The sequence below is a fragment of the Arvicanthis niloticus genome, chromosome 6 (genome assembly GCF_011762505.2).
Source record: "Arvicanthis niloticus isolate mArvNil1 chromosome 6, mArvNil1.pat.X, whole genome shotgun sequence".
Classification (NCBI taxonomy): domain Eukaryota; kingdom Metazoa; phylum Chordata; class Mammalia; order Rodentia; family Muridae; genus Arvicanthis; species Arvicanthis niloticus.
In genome coordinates, this window is record NC_047663.1 from 45,651,448 (window position 1) to 45,668,230 (window position 16,783).

Genomic DNA, 16,783 nt, shown 5'->3' on the forward strand with positions numbered 1-16,783 from the left:
AAGTGTAATGCTGTGGTTGACTTTGAACTACTGTTTATAGCTTGAGATTGTGCTTGAAGTTGGGGGATTGGTGGAATACTAACCCTGATGCAAAATAGTGTTAGCCCTGCTACTCAACACTGACATTTCTAATCATCTGGCAAAGATTTATTCAGTTTCAGTTGTGCTATACAGCTTTGGCTAGATGCCCTTGGTAAAGGGCTATATAACTTATCACCAGGACCGTGTTCTCTCTAATTTTATTTTACATGTATGGGTGTTTTGCCTGCATGTATGTATGTGCACCATGTGTGTGGAGGCCAGAAGAGGGCATCAGGTCACCTGGAACTGGAGTTTCAGTGAATTGTGACTTGCCCTGGGAACTCTGTGCTGGAAATTGAATCTGGGTCCTTTGCAAGAGCATCCAGAGCTTAACTGCTGAGCTGTCTCTGCAGAGCCACCAGGGCTACTTTTGAGAACAAGAGGGAGCTATTCATAATTATACTGAGATATACTATGACCCTTGCATTGGGCAGCTGAGGCAGAATCATGGTTTGAGGCCAACCTCTACTGCAAATGAGACTATGTCTTAAGTTACTGGCTCAGTTAGTAGAATGCTAGCCTGGCAACCAGGAGTAAAGCCCTGGGTTTGATCCCTAGAACATCTTAATACCACATGGTAGTAATTACATGTCTGTAATCCTGCCACTAGAGGCAGGAGTAGTAAATGTTCAAGGTCCTCCTAGGCTACATAGTGAGTTCTAAGGATGCCTGGGCTCTGTGAAATTGTGCTTCAACAAAGCAAAGCAATGCAAGCCAACCTAAAATAATAATAACAAGAATAACTTTATTGTTGTTACAATGATGCAGTCATCACATAGTGGGAAGATATATATATATATCTTCCTCTTCTACAGTTATCCCAGGATCCCACAACCAGATTTCCCCTTCCGAACTGTTTACGTAGCAGAGTGTGCAAGCATTTCTCACTTCAAGAATTCTGCCATTCATTTGCTGCTGCTTTTCCACACCTCCTCAGTCATAGCAAAAAAGCTTATAGAAGAATAGTTTGCTGGAGTCTAACAAACTTTTTCCTTCCTTCCTTCCTTCCTTCCTTTCTTCCTTTCTTCCCCTTCCTCTCTTCCCCCACCCCCCTCTTTCTTATAAGGTCTCCCTAAGTAGCTCAGGCTCATCTTCAACTCTTAGTAATCCTTCTGCCTCAGGCACCCAAGTGTTGAGCTTATAGGCATAAGCTACCATGTCTAGCTCAATCAACTTTTCCTATTAATGGCCAGCTGTAAGTGTTTTTGTCTTTGTGGGCCAACTTATGTTGTGGTCATCCCTTGCTGACATTGTCTGATGAAGATGAGCAAGGCAGGCTGTGTTCCCAAACCACATTTCTTTACTACACAAGGCAAATCTGGGCCATTGTTTGCCAGCCCAGCTTTGTATCACTGCTCCACACCATGTCATCATGGTCTGCTCCCCTGCCCCTGTCTCCTGTAGTCTGCTTTTGTCATAGTTTCTAGCATCTTCCCTGTTGTCAGTGGCAATTCTCTGTCTTATCAAGTGTAAGGAGTGATTACTCTTCTTTACCTTCAAACACTTGTTTGGTTTTGGTGACATACATAGTCATCCTTGTTTTTCTCTGCTGATGCTGGTTTCTCTCTTGAAATTTTGCCACCTTCTGTTCTTCTAGACAGCTGAGTGTTGGAATACTTGAGGGCTTGGTTCTCTCCTGCCTTCCCTCACTTTCCCTCTCCTCTCCTACAAGGCACCTGATCAGAACATATTTGAGTGACTGAAAGAGTGAATGAGATTGTCACTGGCATGAGTAAGCAGCTGTGTTGCTGTTGGTTTTCACAAGCCACAGAGTCCACAAGCCTTCCATGTGTTGTGTAGCTGTGGTGCTCTTCCACCCCCCACCCCATCACAGGAGGGGGGGTGGTGTTATAACAGTTTTAATGTGTCACATCCACCTTTGTGGGGTTTAATTTCCTTGGAAACATTTGGCTCACTACTAGCTTCAAATGTATCCTTCTGACTTCATTTCATTGGTTTCTAAGTAGCACACCAAAAATGTCAAAGATTTGTCACAAATCAATGGCAGTCTTTTAGAGCCATTATGTAGACGAGGAGACTGATACTCAGCAAGTATCCAGAGCTTACTTCACTTCTAACTTGGAGCCACCACTGCCTTTACAGATGTGAAGGTTCATGTATACACCGGAAAGACAGATGTGTATCCTGTTTCTTATTAGTAACATATATAATAATCACCAAAATAGAGAAAATGGTTTAATTTTAAATAAAAATGTTCTACCAAGCATTGTAGTATGTGCCTATAATCCCAGCACTGAGAAAAACAGAGATAGAAGAATTGCTGCAAATTTGAGGTCAGCCTGGTCTACAAAGAGCTCTAGTCCAGCCATGGTTACATAATGAGACCCTGTCTCAGAAAATTAATTTACATGTTATAATGCAGATTACTAAGCGTCTTTAGACTTTGCTTGTGTCCGTACATGAGGCTTTATTTCCTATTCTGGTGCAGTGAAACTGTAGGTGTAAGAATAGCAAATCAAGAGAGTTTCTGATCAAAATTTTCAGGAGGCTAAACTGATTATAGTGACTAGTGCTTCCTCACCTTGTTTCTTAGTTTTCAACTACTTCTTTTATTATAGGCACTTGAAGAGGCCCAGAAAGCCATTCAGCAACTCTTTGGCAAAATCAAGGATATCAAAGACAAAGCAGAAAAGTCAGAACAAATGGTGAGTTTAGGTTTCATCCAGTCACAGTAATTACCAGGCTCTTCTTCCCCCTGCTTGCCAGTCGTCGTCATGTGTTCCTGTCTGTGAGTGCACCCGACTGCCTCAGAGGAGCTGCTAGACAAGGTGACTCACTAGCCTTGCTGCCCTATATTTGCAGCCACTGTCAAGTAGGAAACAATTTGTTTTCCTAGAAAATAGTTTCCTAGTCATTTTGAATGCCATTCTCCAGCATGTCTGTAGCATATGTTTCACAGTTAAGATATTTGACTTGTAGTCTGGTACATAGCACACCAATGCTGGTCCCAGCTCTGGGATGGGGGTACCATGCCCAGGGTGCGTGCACATAGTCTTCTTTAGTTCCTACTCTTTGTAGGTGATGTGCTCACAAGGTAAGCTGCTGACCAGGAAGCCAGCCTTCACCACAGCTGTTCTTCAGGCGCCACCAGGCTGCACTGGGTTTCTGGGCTGAGATTTCTAAATCATGAGATGCATCTTAATGACAATTTCTTCAATATGAAATAATATCTGCTTTCACAAGGGCTCTGAGCAGAGTACCTAAGGATCTGCAATTTTTTTTTTTTTTTTTTTTTTTTTTTTTTTTTTTGAGTAGTACAACATCTGCCACCAAACAGTATGACTCTGGTGAAGATGACATTTGCTGGAATTTGTTGTACTTACTTTTGTTTGTTTTGACTCTTAGGGTTTTACTATGTTTCCCTGACCTGGAACTCAGTGTAGATAGGGCTGGCCTTGAACTCACAGAGAACCACTTGCCTTTGCCTCGTAAACACTCAGTGGCTGTACTCAGCTTTTGTCCTCAGCAGTAATGTCGTGTTTCTAAGCTGCTGTTTGAGATTGTGTTCCCTCTTCACAACCATCTGTAACTCTAGTTCCAGGGACTCTGATGTCTTCTAGGCACACAGTGGTACACAGACATACATGCAGACAAAACATCCATACACATAGAACAAACAAATGGTTTGTTAAAGCCTTCTAGATGATAGCCAGGTGTGGTATGTGAGTGTGACTCAGCCCTGGGGAGACTGTGCAGAGACGATCCTTAAATAAATAAGTAAATAGGAACTGGAGAAATGACTAAACAGTAAGAGTACTTGCTGCTTTTGCAAGGGACCTAGTTTGAACAGCACTCACATTAGGCTGCTTATAACCAACTTAACTGCAGCACCAGGGCATCCAGTGCCCTCTTCTGGTCTCTTTGGGCACCAGTATACACACATACACATAAAATAATAAAAATGAATCTTTTCTTGTTTTCTTTTTTCTTTTCCTTTTAAAGATAGTCTCTCTTGCCAGGTGGTGGTGGTGCATGCCTTTAATATAAGCACTTGAGGGGCAGAGGCAGGTGGAACTCTGTGAGTTTGAGGCCAGCCTGGTCTACAGAGTTAGTTCCAGGACAGCCAAGGCTACACACAGAGAAACCCTGTCTTGAAAACAAACAAACAAACAGCAACAGATACGGTTTCTGCATAACACTGGCTGGTGAAACTCACTATTGAAGACCAGGCTGGCCTTGAACTCCAGAGATATGCCTGCATCTACCTCATGAATACTAGGATTAAAGGCATGAATGAACATACCCAACCCAAATGTATATTTAAAAAAGAGAAATAAGTAAACAAAACATGAAAGGAGCTAATTATTGTAAGTTAGTTTAGTTTTGTATTGTGAGAGTATTTGTATTTTTTTTCCTAGGGGCTAACCTGAGGTTGTTTTAAGTGATTTTATGTCTAGTTTTCTTATAGAGTGACTTGAAGGAGGTTCTAAAGCTTTCTCACTCTTGTTTTTTTTTTTTTTTTTTTCTTTTCAATGTTTAGGTGAAAGAGATCACCCGAGATATTAAGCAGTTAGATCATGCCAAGCGCCACCTGACCACCTCAATCACGACACTGAACCACCTGCACATGCTGGCAGGCGGGGTGGACTCCCTGGAGTAAGCAGTTCGAACTCTCTCAACGAGCCTGTGGGAAATGCTCCACATGGGGACAGTGGCTTCAGAGAGTTAGTCACGTCCCAGCCGAGCCAGCCTCACCATCCTGCCCCACTTTTGGAACACTGACCACAAGTGTTCAGTCACTTTTGGTGTTCACAACTTAACAAAAGAGCTGAGGATGTGTAGCCCATGGTAGGCAGAATGCCTGCTTGACATGCCCAAAGCCCTGGCTTCCATCCCCAAAGAACTGCAGAAGACAGCAGACATCTGTCTTAATGAAAAAAAAAAAAAAAAAAAAGATCGACAGGCGACCCGAGGAAGCCATAGAAAGCCCATGAAAACCACTCTGAGAAATGGGTCTTCTCATGTGGTAGATCTAGACCAGAAAGTCAGACAGAGTGACTCAGCCCCAGTCATTCCCTAGGGCCTCTGCCTTGGCAAGTATCCCTCCTTCTATTGGGCTGAATTTCATTTCACCAAAGAGACCATTTCTAAACAAATCTTTGACATACAGTTCAACCCACTTTTTTCTTAAACCCATGTTTTCAAGATTGTAGTTCATTGTATAACACAGTTAGAAACAGTATTAAAAGAAGCCCCTGGCCATTTACCATGAAACAGTGTTTCAAATCCTCCCCCAGCAACCCAGCTCCCTTCTGTGATGAGTCTCAGGCTGATTTCCCTTGTCCTAGTCACAGTGGAATTTCACATGTGTACAGACCAGCCATCTTCATTCTGGCAGGAATGAAGGAGGCCCAGAAGGAAGAAGGCGAGGTTATATTATTCCTAGCTGCTGCTGGGCATACAGTGGGTGGCAGAGGAGCCCTGGTCCATTGCAGGAGTGATCATCCAGAGCAGCCACCCAATGGGGCTGCAAGAACCATCTCTCTTCCTCCTTCCCACGGGGCAGTTTATATTAGCAGGTCAAGATGGCAGTGGAGCACCGTGGCTTGAACTTGAGCCTCTCCTTGAAATGTTTTATAAGGGAATTACACATTTAATATGAAAGCCAATGTAGACCTAATAGTTTGCACTTCATTACAATGTATAACTTGATTTCATCAGCATCATTTATTTAAGCTTCATTAGCCTCAGGAGTAGGGCAAGTCAACATCTCAGATGCCGTTGTTTATCATTATCTTAGAACTTCGTATTCCAGTTCACTTGAAATCACAAACAAGCATCCTTTTTTGTACTCTAGAAAAATGGTTTGGTTCTTCTGTGCACCATAATCCTCAGTGATAATTTTATACAATATTCCCTCAAAATACTACTCCTCATGCAATGCCCAGCCCAAACCCATAGTCTTCCCAGAGTCCTCTTCTGTCACCCACTGAGCATCTGGCGAGCACGCGCACACACACACACACACACACACACACACACACACACACACACACTCTTTTGTGCCCCATGGCATGTAGTTTATAATGTTACTTAGACCATACTTTACCCTCTTGCTATTAGTTAAATGTTTACTTGACCCTCCCCTTACTGAATGATGTTACCTTAGAGTTGGAGCTAAATCCTAATCTTTTTCCTTCCCCAGTACTCATACTAAATTTAGCTATCATAGGTCATCCCACGTCTCTATCTTGTGTCTTCAGTGACTACTTCTCAACTTCTGTCCTCACAGAGCCATGACCAGGCGCAGACAGTATGGAGAAGTTGCTAATCTCCTTCAGGGTGTAATGAATGTTCTGGAACACTTTCACAAGTACATGGGAATCCCACAGATCCGACAGCTTTCTGAAAGGTAAGATGTCCTCTCAGACAATGGTCTTTCCATAAGAAAAGATGGTACCGCATGCTTTTTCCCTCCTTATTCTAGGAAGCAGCTTCAGATGTTATGTATCCTTACCCTATGATGCCCTTTACCTTGTCTTTGCTGCCTACTCGAGTCAACTAGTACACTCATATGTGTGTGTGTGTGTGTGTGTGTGTGTGTGTGTGTGTGTACAGCTCTCCATTGTCTACAGAACTGTTGGTCTAAACCAGTTATTTTGCTCATGAGACTTGGCTAGGCTTTGGTAATAATTCTTCTCTGCTCCAGAAACCATCAGTTAAGGCAGTTGAAGATGGTACCAGAGGAGCCATCGGCTACCATGGCTGGTAAACAATATTCATTGTCAGCTGAGAGAGAGCTCAGCTGGACTGAGATCCTTGTTGTCCTCATGGGTTTCTTAGGCTTTCTCATAGTAGGACTGTTGAGCTCTAAGGATAAATGCACCAAGAGAACTTAGCCTTTGAAGTCACATGACATCACAAAGCCACTGAGAGTCAAGAGGAAAAAAAACATGTCTTCCCCTTTTCCTCTGATAAATGTCAATGGCACATTAGTGAAGGCAGCATGTGGGGTGGATGGATGCTGTGGCAGGCTTTATACATACATGGTGTCACCAGAATGTCATATACCACAGGGAGGATTTTCTCTTTGACCTTATTCTTTCTTTTACCATCCTTGAAGTTTCCCTGTATGAGTACACTATAGCTGTCTTCAGGCACACTAGAAGAGGGCATCAGATCCCATTACAGATGGTTGTGAGCCATCATGTGGTTGCTGGGAATTGAACTCAGGACCTCTGGAAGAGCAGTCAGTGCTCTTAACCACTGAGCCATCTCTCCAGCCCCCACCCTTAAGTTTTGATCCTAGGTTCAGATCCAGTGAGAAGGTTCTTAGGAGGAAGAAGAGGATTCTGAAAAGGGGATGGGACAGTGAGTTCAGTGCCCTTTTTGGCCTTTTCTATTAGAGATAACAACAGAAAGAAAAATTTAAAATCCTTAACCTTCCCCCAAGCAAAGGCAGTGTGGCCCCCCAGCTGCACTTTTTCATTCTGCCTCTTAGGAAGGCCTACCTGGTAACATTTCTATTCTTTGTTTTCTTTATTTAATTATAGAAATAGCATAAATACACAATTTCTTTTATTTAAAAAGTCTAAACTGGATGTGGGTGGCTTACATCTGTAGTCCCAGCAATCAGGAGGCTGAGCTAGAGAACTGCTTTAAGTTTAAGGCCAGATGAGAGTCTATAATGAGACCTTCTTTAAAAACACTAACAAAGAAAAAGACAAAAAAGAACAAACAGGTACATCTCAGTTCTCTTAGCTACATTTCAAATCCTATTGCACTTCCTGGAAAGAGTAACTGCTGTTAGCTCCCCTCCCTCTAGAGTGTCTCCTCTGTACTTACAGCGAGTTTACAGAACCACCTCATTCCGTGTGTAGCCTGCCATAGAGTAGCCAGTCCCAGGCTAGCTTGCTGTCTTCGTGTCCCTGGAGCCTTATCCTGACTCTGAAGACATACCTCTTCTCACATGTGTGCACGTACAGCTAAAGCCTTTAAATTTAAAAATGCATTTAAATTTTTAATAGCCATAACTCATTTACTCTCCAAAAAGCTTTATGGATTCACAATACCATCTTGAAGTGCTTCAGTACCCATTCCTCTAGGCCCTCAACAAATTTGATATTGTTGATTTTTATTTCAGTCAGTCTGGTAGATAGAAGCCTCTGTCTGCTTCCTTTAATTTTAATTTTCTCAGTAACTGATAATTGATATTTCCTCTGTGCAGTATTTTGTTGGTTGGTTGTTTGTTTGTTTGGTTTGGTTTGAGACTTGGTCTTGCTGTGCAGTCCTGGCTGTCTGGAGCTTGATGTGGAGACCAGGCAGTACTTGAACTCAGAAATCTGCCTGCCTCTGCTTCTTGAGTGCTGGGATTAAAGGTGTGTGCCTGACTCAGATTTCTTAAGTTCCAATAAACTGTTTTCTTTTACTTCTTCCTTGGAGTGGTATTTGGGATTTGTTTCCCTTGTTCTCTTGTTTTGGAACTCCTATAAATGAACACTGTAACTTGTAACCTGCCACCTTGTTCTTTGTGGCTGCTTTCTGAGTTGTGGGCTCAGTCTTCTAGTTCTACCTTGTTCTTCACTGGTACCCACTCTGTTCTTTGGCCCAGCTGTTAAATTTTTTTTTTTTTTTTTTTTTTTTTTTTTTTTTTTTTTTACTTAAACAGCAGGTTTTAATTTCTAGAATATCTAGATGATTCCTTAGGGGCATAATATCCTCTGAAATCTCTCAGAGATTCAAAACTGTTAGTATCTCTGAAGGCTCTGGGTTGCCCGTGTGTTTGTATGTCCTGTGGTATAAGGTCTTCAGTTTGTTGACTCTTGGTAGTAGCATTCTTCAGATGTTTGGTGAATCTCAGCTGAAGGTTCATAGTTTTTGGTGGGATTTTTAAACTTTATATTATTATTATTATTATTATTATTATTATTATTATTTATTACTACTACTACCACTACTACTCTGTTACTGTGATCAGAAATCACTACTATCTGCTGTTGAGGAGAGGAGGGATATTCTGCTTAAGGGTACCACATAGCTTTTCTAAGGTTCCTGGGACCAGACCTCAGGAGCTGGCAGATGATTTGTCAGGCACCTACCTGATCTTCTTAGATATTGATAACTCTCTGGCCACTGCTGAGGTCACAGACTCAAGGGGCCAAGTTAGCGAAAGGCTGAGCATTTAGGGTAAGAATGCAGCACAGCTTCTGCATCCACACTACTGTGACTGGAGCCAGACACATCTAGAGGTTCCCTTTAGAGCTCCCCGTGCTCCTAAAATCTACCATTCCTGTCTTTCCTTATATTTGATCTGGTGTTTTAGATTGTTTGCATCATGAATGACCTGCGTTTGTAGGCATGCCCATGTACGCATTTAGTGCCTGTGTTTGTCAGAAGTGATAGGAGGTTGTGAGCCACCATGTGGGTTCTGGGAACTGAACCCAGGTCTTCTGCAAGAGCAACAGTTGCTCTTAACATGGAAGCATCTTTCCAGCTTCCATGTCTTTTCATTTGTGAGAAGCACTTTTAAGCTATGATTTTGTTCTTTAGTCTTGTTCTACCAGGAAACTTACAGACCGTCCAGTCTATCAGCTCCCCTTTTGCCTGGTTTTTGGTTTTTATTAAGTCTTTTCATAATTTCTAAGAATCTGAGGCAGGAAGGGAGGTTTCTGTATGTGCTAGGTGTACCATCTTACAGTGGAGATGTCCAGGGACTGTTGAGGAATGTAGGAATAGGCTTGGCAAAGTGCTAGGGAAATCACCACCCTTCCCCTTGTCCTTCCTAACCCTTTTACACTTAGAGGTGGCTGGTTGCCATATCACACTAGGAATCTGAAACAGCCAGGAATGTCCATGAGCAGGACGTCATGAGCTTAGGACAGAAGGACCCATGAGTGGAGGAAGCAGAGCTGCGCTCAGTGGGTAGGGAGGAGCAGGAAGGTGGTACGGCCTGACCTAGTCTCGGTGACTCAGTGATCTGCTGTTCCCATTCTTTAATTCCTTCCATCATCTACCTAGCATTAATGTACTGTGTGCCTCCTGTATCCTGGGTCCCGTGAATGCTAAGTACATGCTCTTCTACATAGGTACAGCCCCAGCCAGATACCCCACCCCCAGCTTTCTGATTCATAGTTAGTTTAATCCGTCAGTGTAGGCCCACAGACAACTGGAACAGCTGTATTTGACTTTAGGTTTTAAGAGTCTACACCTAAGAGAGCTCACTCCGTATTCATCTTTCTGTGTCTAGCTTATTTACTCTGAGTTTATTCATATTGTTTCAGATGTCAGCATCTTCTTTTTAAAAGCTGGGTAAGATCCCACTGGATATATGCACCATGGTTCCTTAACCTATATCTGTCCATCAAGACAACGTTTGTTTACCTGTTTTGGTTGTTGTATACTTACTTCTGTGAGCAGGGCAGGGCAGCTATCTGTATAGTGTGGATATCATCTCCTTTGGGTATATACCCTATGTAGATTCATTTGGGGTTTTCGAGAACCTCCATGCTATTTTCCATAATAGCTGTATCAATCAACACCTCTGCCATGGTGTCCGAATGTTCTCATCTCCACACCCTCACCAACACTGACCTTTTTCTTTACTTTTGATATTAGCCATCCTGATGACTTGTTATCTCAGTTTGGAGACAAAGACAGGAGGATCAGGAATCATTATGTGAGACTGTCTCAAAAAAGAGTGAAATAATATCTCATTGAGGGTTTTTTTTTGGTTTTGGTTTTTTTTTATTTCTGAATTTTTAAAAATTATTTATTTACATTCCAGTCATTGCCCCCTCCCACAGTTCCTCAGCCCATTCCTCCTCCCCCTTGTCTCCGAGAGGGTGCCTCCCCCACCCAGCCAGCCTCCCCCTTCCCTGGGGCTGCAAGTATCTTGAGGATTAAGTGCATCTTCTCCCACTGTGGCCAGACCAGGCAGACCTCTGCTACATATGTGCCGGGGCCTGAGACCAGCCCATGTATGCTCCTGGTTGGTGGCTCCATCTCTGGGAGCTTCCTGGGGTCTGAGTTAGTTGAGACGTTGGTCTTCCTATGGGGTAGATCGCCCCTTCAGCTTCTTCAATCCTTCCCCTAACTCAACCATAGGGTCCTCGACCAACTTCAGTCCAATGGTTGGATGTAAGTATCTGCTTCTGTCTCAGTCAGCTGCTGGTAGGGCCTCTCTGAGGACAGCCATGCCAGGCTCCTGTCTATAAGTACACCATAACATAGTAGTGTCAGGCTTTGGTGTCCCCTCATGAAATGGATCTCAAATTGGGTCAGTCATTGGACCTCCTTTTCTTCAGTCTCTTCTCCCTATTTGTCCCTGCAATTCTTTTAGACAGGAACAATTCTGGGTCAGAAATTCTGACTGTGGGTTAGTAATCCTGTCTCTCCACTTGAGGCTCTGTCCATCTACTGGAGGTGGACTCTGTGTTTCCTCTCCCTAGTGTTAGGCATTTTGGCTACGGTCACTCCCAATGAGTACTGAGTGTCTCACCTCTGGATCTCCCCCATCTCCCACTCCTTGAGGCTGCTTATTTCCATTCATTTTCTTGGCCCTCTGGGCTTCTCTCCTGTACCTTCCCCCCATATCTGATCCTGTTTCTCCTTTCCCCTTCCTCTCCACCTCCCCTCCCCCACTCAGGTCCCTCCTTCCCTCTGCCTCCTGTGATTATTTCCTTTCTCCTTCTAAGTGGGGTTGAAGCCTCCTCACTTAGGTATTTCTGCTTGTTACACTTCTTACGGTTTGTGGGTTGTATCCTAGGTATTCTGTACTTTTTTGGCTGATATCCACGTAAGTATATACCACATATGTCCTTTTGGGTCTGACTTACCTCACTCAGGATGATATTTTCTAGTTCTATCCATTTGCCTGAAAAATTCATGATGTCCTCATTTTGATAGCTGAATAGTATTCCATTGGTAAATGAACTACATTTTCTGTACCCATTCTTCAGATTTTGGGACATCTGGATTATTTCTAGCTTCTGGCTATTACAAATAAGGCTGCTATAAACATGGTGGAGCACGTGCCCTTGTGGTATGGTAGAGTGTCTTTTGGGTATATGTCTAAGAGTGGTATAGCTGGGTCAGATTTATTTTATTTTTGTTTATGCATTGTGTGTCTGTGTGAGTGTATATACATGTGTATGTGTACATGCATTTGTGAGTATATGTTGGCTCCCTTGGAGCTGGAATTAAATGTCTTTGTGAACACCTGGCATGGGGTCTGAGCTTAGTCCTCATGATGGAGCATCGAGTGCTCCTACCACTGGGCTCTCTGGCCGGCTCCTGTGGGTTTCTAAATTTCTAGTTGGCTGATTGGTTGTGTTTGGTTTTCTGAGACAGTGTCTCTCTAAGTAGTCCTGGCTATCCTTGAACTTGCTACATAGACCAGGCTAGCCTCAAAGTCACAGAAATCCACCTGCCTCTGCTTCCTGAGTGCTGGGATCAAAGGTATTTCCAACCAAACCTGGCCTCCTTTTTGGGGTTTTGATTTGAGTATAAATCTTTGAAGATGAAGTAATATTGAACATTTTTTGTATACCCTGTTGATTTTATGTCTGCCTTGAAAAAACACATATTTAGATCCTTTGCCTAGTTTCTAAAATTGCATTTATTTTATTTGGGGGGTGGTGGTGTCTGTGTGTCATGGCATGCAAATGGAGCCTAGAGGACAACTTTGGGAGTCATTTCTCTCCTATCATGTGAGTTCTGGATCAATCGCAAATCCTCAGGTTTGGTGGAAGGCACCTTTCCCTCAGCATCTCCCTGGCCTCTTTGCCCTGCCCCTTCCTTTTTTCTTTTTTTTTTTTTTTTTTTTTTTTTTTTTTCCAAGACAAGGTCTTAGGTATCCCAAGATAGCCTCAAACTCTTCATGTAACTGAATATGATCTTGAATTTCTGACCTGCCTACCTTCACCTTCTGAGTGCTGGGACTACAGGCATGTGCTCCAGCCTGGTTATGAACCCAGAAGTGACTAGCCAGTCAGGCACTCTGCCAATTTAATATGCCTCTTTTACTTTGTCATTCCAAGCTCTTTATACATTTTGGATGCTAACCTTAATGAGCTATAAGGTTCTCAGTATTTTCTCCTGATTCATAGGCTACCCTTTTGTTCTGTGGATTGTTCCCAGGCTCTCTTCAATTTGAGACAAGTTTCCATTGCTTTGGTTTGTTTGTTTCGTTTTTTCCTTTCTTTCTTTCTTTTTTTTTTTTTTTTTTTTTTTTTTTTGTCTGTGTTCTTAGTGTACTATTTGCTTTTATTTATTTAGTTTTTGCTGGAGAGTTGTCTCAGAGGTTAAGAGCAGTCATTGCTCTTGTAGCGGACCGCGGTTTTTTATTCCCATCGGCCTCTTGGAAACTCAACCTCTGAGGGCACCGAGCATGCATGTGGTGCACAGATACACATGACAGTGGGAAGAAAGAAACACATACACAATAATAAAATAAGTGAATCTTGAATTTCTCCAAGGTGTTGTCTTTATACATTTTATAAATGTATATGATTTGCAGAAACCTGGTGAGCACGATTAGAGCGTCATCTCTGAAAGCAATGGTTCTCAGCCTCCCTAAAGCTAGGAGCCACAGCTCCCCATGTGTGGACCCACACCATAAAATTATCTTGTTGCTACTTTATAACTGTAATTGTGATACTTTTATGAGTCAAATGTAGATATCTAATATGTAGGCTATCTGATTTGCAACCCCTGTGAAAGTGTCATCTGACCTCCCCAAAAGGGTGGAGACCCACAGGTTGAAAACCACCTTTTTAAGCTTGCGCATATATTCTGTCTTATGTGTCAGCTGTGCAAACATTCACAACTCCTGGCTGGACTTCCTCTTAGTTTGTCAGTGCAGTGTGTCCTAGTCCCAGTGCTGAAGGGAATGCGGTGTGAGAGCTGCTTGCTTGCTCAACTGCCATCGGTTTCAAAGAGGTGCTAACATTTTGAGCAAAGTCCAAACCTCCTATTTTTAGCATCATTTCCAGTGAATTGTCCTTCTTATGTTTATATAGTGATGGTAGAACCATCTGGAAATGATAGAAATAAATGTTTGTTCAGGAGGAGGGGAAAAAGCCAAGAGTTACCCCTGCACATTACTTCAGTGTTAATACCTTGCTGTCTATAAATCGCACAAGTCATCCACAAGATTGTATTCTTAAGTCTTGGCCTGTACATTTGAAATATGAAGTTCATGGGCCTTGATTTGCTATTTCTTTCAACTACCCTTCTGGCAGATGCCTAAATGTTTAATGTAGCATTGAAGGGAAGTCTTTTTTTTTTCTTTAATATCTTTACATTTCAAATCCTCCTGGCTTAAGCATATCCACAGGGGCAAACAAATGCTTCTAGTCAGTCAATATTTCCTGAGAAAGAGCAAGTGATTGTTGCATTTCTTTAAAAATTTTTTAAAAAAGAAAAAAGCCTTGGAACCCTTAAATTAGTCCACCCCACCCCCCCCCACCCCACCCCGAGCTATGTCTAACCTCTTACATGTGAGAAAGGCCTGCCAGGTTGGGAAGTCACATGGTGGAGTGGAAAAAGAAAAGGCTGGATGGATCTGACTAGCTATTTGACAAGTTCTGTCTGCGCCTCCTCAGATTAAGCTGTGAGGGATGCTTTCTACGATCTCAGAGCCTCCCACCCAGTCTCTGCCACAGTCTAGGTTGAGATTCTTGGTAACACCTACTGTGTTATAGTATTTGACTAATCCATTCCATTCAGTAAATGCATTGTGTCGGGGTCAGGTCACCTGATTTCAGAACAGGGGAGAACATTTTCTTTGACTGTCACAGATATGTAAAAGTCTGGTTTTCGTAGTTTGTTGCCCTACCACTCCTTATGACTGATACTAGACTTCGGAAAGGGCACCTTTGGTCAACTCTGATGCCATACAACATGGATGAAGCTGGAAGCCACTCTCTGATTTTCTTTTCTAGGCAACAGAATGCTTCATTTTCTAGTAGTAACAAAATTCATGTAACTGTCACACAACAGGCTGTTTATCTGGATGCCAGGAAGACTTTTTGTTCCATCTGCCTTTGCCTTCTAAGTACTGGAAGTAAAGTTGTGCACCGCCATGCTCAGCTGTAGAAGGGATGTTGGATCTTGCTTGCTCCCTATCAGGCGCTGGCTAATGATAAGGCTGCTAACTTATTTCTAGGATTCTTTTCAGACAACTGATTATTGTGTTAGCTTCTGCTACTGTGATGAAATAACCAAGAAAAACAACTTAAAAAGTAATGGTTGCTGGACTAGCAATGCATGCCTTGAGTCTCAGTACTCAGGACATAGAGGCAAGTAGATCTCTGTGAGTTTGAGGCCAGCCTGATGCACAGATCCTGTTACAAACCAGCCAAGGCTACTTACTGAGACCCTGATGGTTGTAGTGTTTTGTTTTTAAAAGCTTATTTTGGTTGATGGGTTCAGTCCACTGGCCATGTTGCTTCATCATGGAGCAGGGGACTCAGGCAGACACGAGGCCAGAAAAAAAAAAAAAAAAAAAGCAAGGATCTGAGGACAAAATGCACTTTCTGTATGGGCCAGTGGATCAAGATGCCTGTCACCACCCCTGACAATCCCAGTTCAACCCTTGGGACTGTATGCTAGAAGGAGAGAATTGATTCCTACAAGTTACCCACCTCTTTCTCTTTCTCCTTTGAGGAACTACCCACCCAGCCATGCCCCATTTCCTTGTTTCATCATTTCCCAATAATCCAATCAAATTATGAATCAAATGACCAAACCTTTAACACAGGAAACTTTGGGGGAATAGTTCACAAGAAACTGTAACCACTATGGAATGTGTGGCTCACATCTCACCCAGAAAATGCCTGTGAATGTGATCTGTCTTTGTCAGTAATGTCTCCAGGGGAATAGCTGCTCTTTCATTTCAGTCACTGGGAGACACTTTAACAACCATTGCTGCAAACTATTCTAGGCAGAAGCTTATTCTTCTGGCCAATATTAATTATGTATCCACTTGCCACCACTTGTAAAGGTGGGTGCTGTTGCCAGCTAGAACTGTCAGCTGTATATTGTGAAACAACCAGGACTAGAAAGACACTGAAGTCTTCTAGCACAGGCTTCCATCTCTCCATCCTCACCTGGATTCCCTCCCTCCCTTTGAACATTAGTTAGAAATCATTACACATGGGAGCCTGGTCTTTTGAATACCCTAGTACCAAGGCCCATCATATACTGTGGTTGACTTTCCAGACACTGTAGTGTTAAAATCAACAAGAACATAGAGATTGGCAATTGTAGTAGACTAGGGTCGGGGTACCAGGGGCAGAGCTTAGTGCAGCAGCCTTGTCGAGGGGTTGGTAGCCTGGAACATCTGCCCATGCGTTCCTCTGGTCAGGTGTGGGCCTCACCCACAGGATTTATTCTGTGGCTCAGGAAAAAACTGGTGTTGTCTTTGTGCTTCCAAGAAGAGGGTCAGAACAGAGAGGCAATAGCATCAGGATCTTTGTTGTGACCCGGTCCCCGGTCCCCAGTCCCCGGTCCCCGGTCCCCGGTCCCACAGCAGACAGCTGCTGGCTCACTTGAGGAAGTCGCAAGATGCTCTGAGGTACAATTTTATGAAAGCACATTCTTTTCTTTCACATTAGACTCTATACTCAGGGGAAGTTTCCAGATGTCTCTGAGGCAACTCCAAGTGGGGGTGGGGTAGATTCCAGCACAGCCATATCTTGAACACAAACTGAAAAGAATATAAACTCTGCTATAGGAATGG

At 43.0% G+C, this 16,783-nt stretch overlaps 1 protein-coding gene across 1 annotated transcript in view; it reads left to right on the forward strand.

Annotated features, from left to right (window-relative positions):
- Positions 1-16,783, forward strand: part of Vps53 (VPS53 subunit of GARP complex) — a 133,361-nt gene that overhangs the window by 36,492 nt on the left and 80,086 nt on the right. Inside the window, exons 5-7 of the mRNA XM_034505814.2 lie at positions 2,661-2,747; positions 4,583-4,698; positions 6,335-6,454. Coding sequence (XP_034361705.1) covers positions 2,661-2,747; positions 4,583-4,698; positions 6,335-6,454 — 323 coding nt within the window. The remainder of the gene's footprint in view (positions 1-2,660; positions 2,748-4,582; positions 4,699-6,334; positions 6,455-16,783) is intronic.